The sequence below is a fragment of the Diadema setosum genome, chromosome 11, assembly GCF_964275005.1.
Source record: "Diadema setosum chromosome 11, eeDiaSeto1, whole genome shotgun sequence".
In the NCBI taxonomy this organism is placed as follows: Eukaryota; Metazoa; Echinodermata; class Echinoidea; order Diadematoida; family Diadematidae; genus Diadema; species Diadema setosum.
In genome coordinates, this window is record NC_092695.1 from 21,066,739 (window position 1) to 21,068,625 (window position 1,887).

Here is a 1,887-nt window from a genome sequence, read left to right on the forward strand (position 1 = left end):
TTACGTTTCCTTTCATTTCATTTATTAAATTTTCAGCAAATTACATTCCCAACATACATCTACATATCGATCAACAGTAACAAATATAATATGAAAATCGCGTGTATACACTAACATAATGGACTTAGATAGATAATAGATGATAGATAAAGTTACAGAATGCACTTCGTTAAATCAGTCGAGAGTATGTTGGTATCGGTAATGTAATCTTCCAAGAAAACAATGTGGTTGATTTCCCCTATCAATTTCTCCCGATGATTCAAAGCTTTGTTATCCTTCCAAGAAGCGTGAACATGGAATTCAGTCGACATGTATCTTTAGCTAAAAATACAAGTAATGCCTCGAGAGCAAAGACTGTAATGACGGCATAAAACCATTTTATCAGGCAAAATAAGATTAAAGTTTCACTGTTGCTACCCCGAAAACCACGGTGAAGTACCCGGTTTTTAGTTGACAGTCAAAGTATCCCACGATCTGCCGGGAAACAACTGTCAAAGTAAGAGGCGTTGTCAAACATTTCCAAGTTTCCATATCTTTTGAATAAGAATGCCTTATTTCAGTCTGCTCTTTCTCTTTTATTTTCCGTCCGTAGGTTATGGCTTCTACCGAATTACCCTACACATTCCATAGCGCGACGACAATGGATATCCTTGCGGCAAATACTACTACCAGTGTATCTGAGTTTGACTTTTCAGTGCCCGTATCATACTCCATCGTAATCTCCTTGCTCATGATCGTCATTGCCGTCGGTGCCATCGGAAACCTCCTCGTAGTGGTCATCGTCATCAGAGACCCCAGCATGCGGACGACGCCCAACGCCATGGTGGCGTCGCTGGCCTTCGCGGATCTGATGGTGCTGCTACTGTCGGTGCCTTACAAGGTCATCTACCGCTTCACGTTGACCTGGCCTTTCGGCAACATCTGGTGCAAGGTGGTCAATCACCTGGCCATCTCTTGTGGCCTGGTGTCCGTGTATGCCCTAGTGGCCCTGAGCGCTGACCGCTACCACGCCATCGTACGTCCTACCCGCTACTCCGGGGCCAGAAACACTTGTAAGCTGACCACCTTGGTGGGATCACTCTGGGTGATTGCACTGGCGTTGGGCATTCCCCCGTTTGTTTGGTCCCACCAGCAACTCACGATCCACCCAGAGGTAGTCTACTGCTTCCTTGATAAAGGAGACTACGCTCGAGCCTACACTCTGATTTTCTGCATCGTGATGTTCGTGTTTCCACTCCTGCTGATCAGCATCTATTACTCCCTGGTTGCGTGGCGTCTCCTTCAAAGCGCGTGGGCCATACCGGGTGATGCCAACGAGAACCGTCCGCAGCTGCGATCCAGGAAACGGCTGGCCGTGGTGGTCCTGGCGATCGTCGTACTCTTCGCGGTCTGCTGGTCTCCTCACATCTGCGTCAGCCTGTTTCTTCAGTTCCATCCAAACGCCCACTCTGTCCCGGGCATATTCGTCGCCAAGATTTCGTCCGACCTGCTGAAATATCTCAACCCGTGCATCAATCCTTACATCCTATGCTTCATGAGCTCTACATACCGGAAGCACTTCCGATGCTACTTCTGCTGGATTTGCGATAGAAAAAGGCGCACTAAGCGCCGCCTTACGATTACGAGTACATCCAAAGGGTCGTCGACGCGCACGAAATTCACGGAGTTCCTCCCGATGTAAATCCATGAAGACAATTCATCCTCTCAAAGCCCTGTCTACGAGAGAAAGATACCGAACATATCGCGAGAGACAACCAAATGCATGATAGGAGAAAAAAAAAAATAAATAATGCAAACAATCCGCAAGTGGTTTCGATTTTCTTAGATGGAAATATGCTGGATACAGGTCTCGCGCGACGATTGGATAAACTTAACACTGTAATAAAG

At 46.8% G+C, this 1,887-nt stretch overlaps 1 protein-coding gene across 1 annotated transcript; it reads left to right on the plus strand.

Moving 5' to 3' along the window:
- The first annotated feature begins 640 nt into the window (after positions 1-640).
- On the plus strand, positions 641-1,681 carry LOC140235350 (bombesin receptor subtype-3-like). The gene has a single exon (XM_072315378.1). It carries the CDS (start codon positions 641-643, stop codon positions 1,679-1,681), a length of 1,041 nt encoding a protein of 346 aa, XP_072171479.1.
- The last annotated feature ends 206 nt before the right edge of the window (positions 1,682-1,887 follow it).

Coding starts and splice junctions, on each gene's coding strand:
- LOC140235350 (XM_072315378.1), top strand. CDS start 641: ATGGATATCCTTGCGGCAAATACTACTACCAGTGTATCTGAGTTTGAC.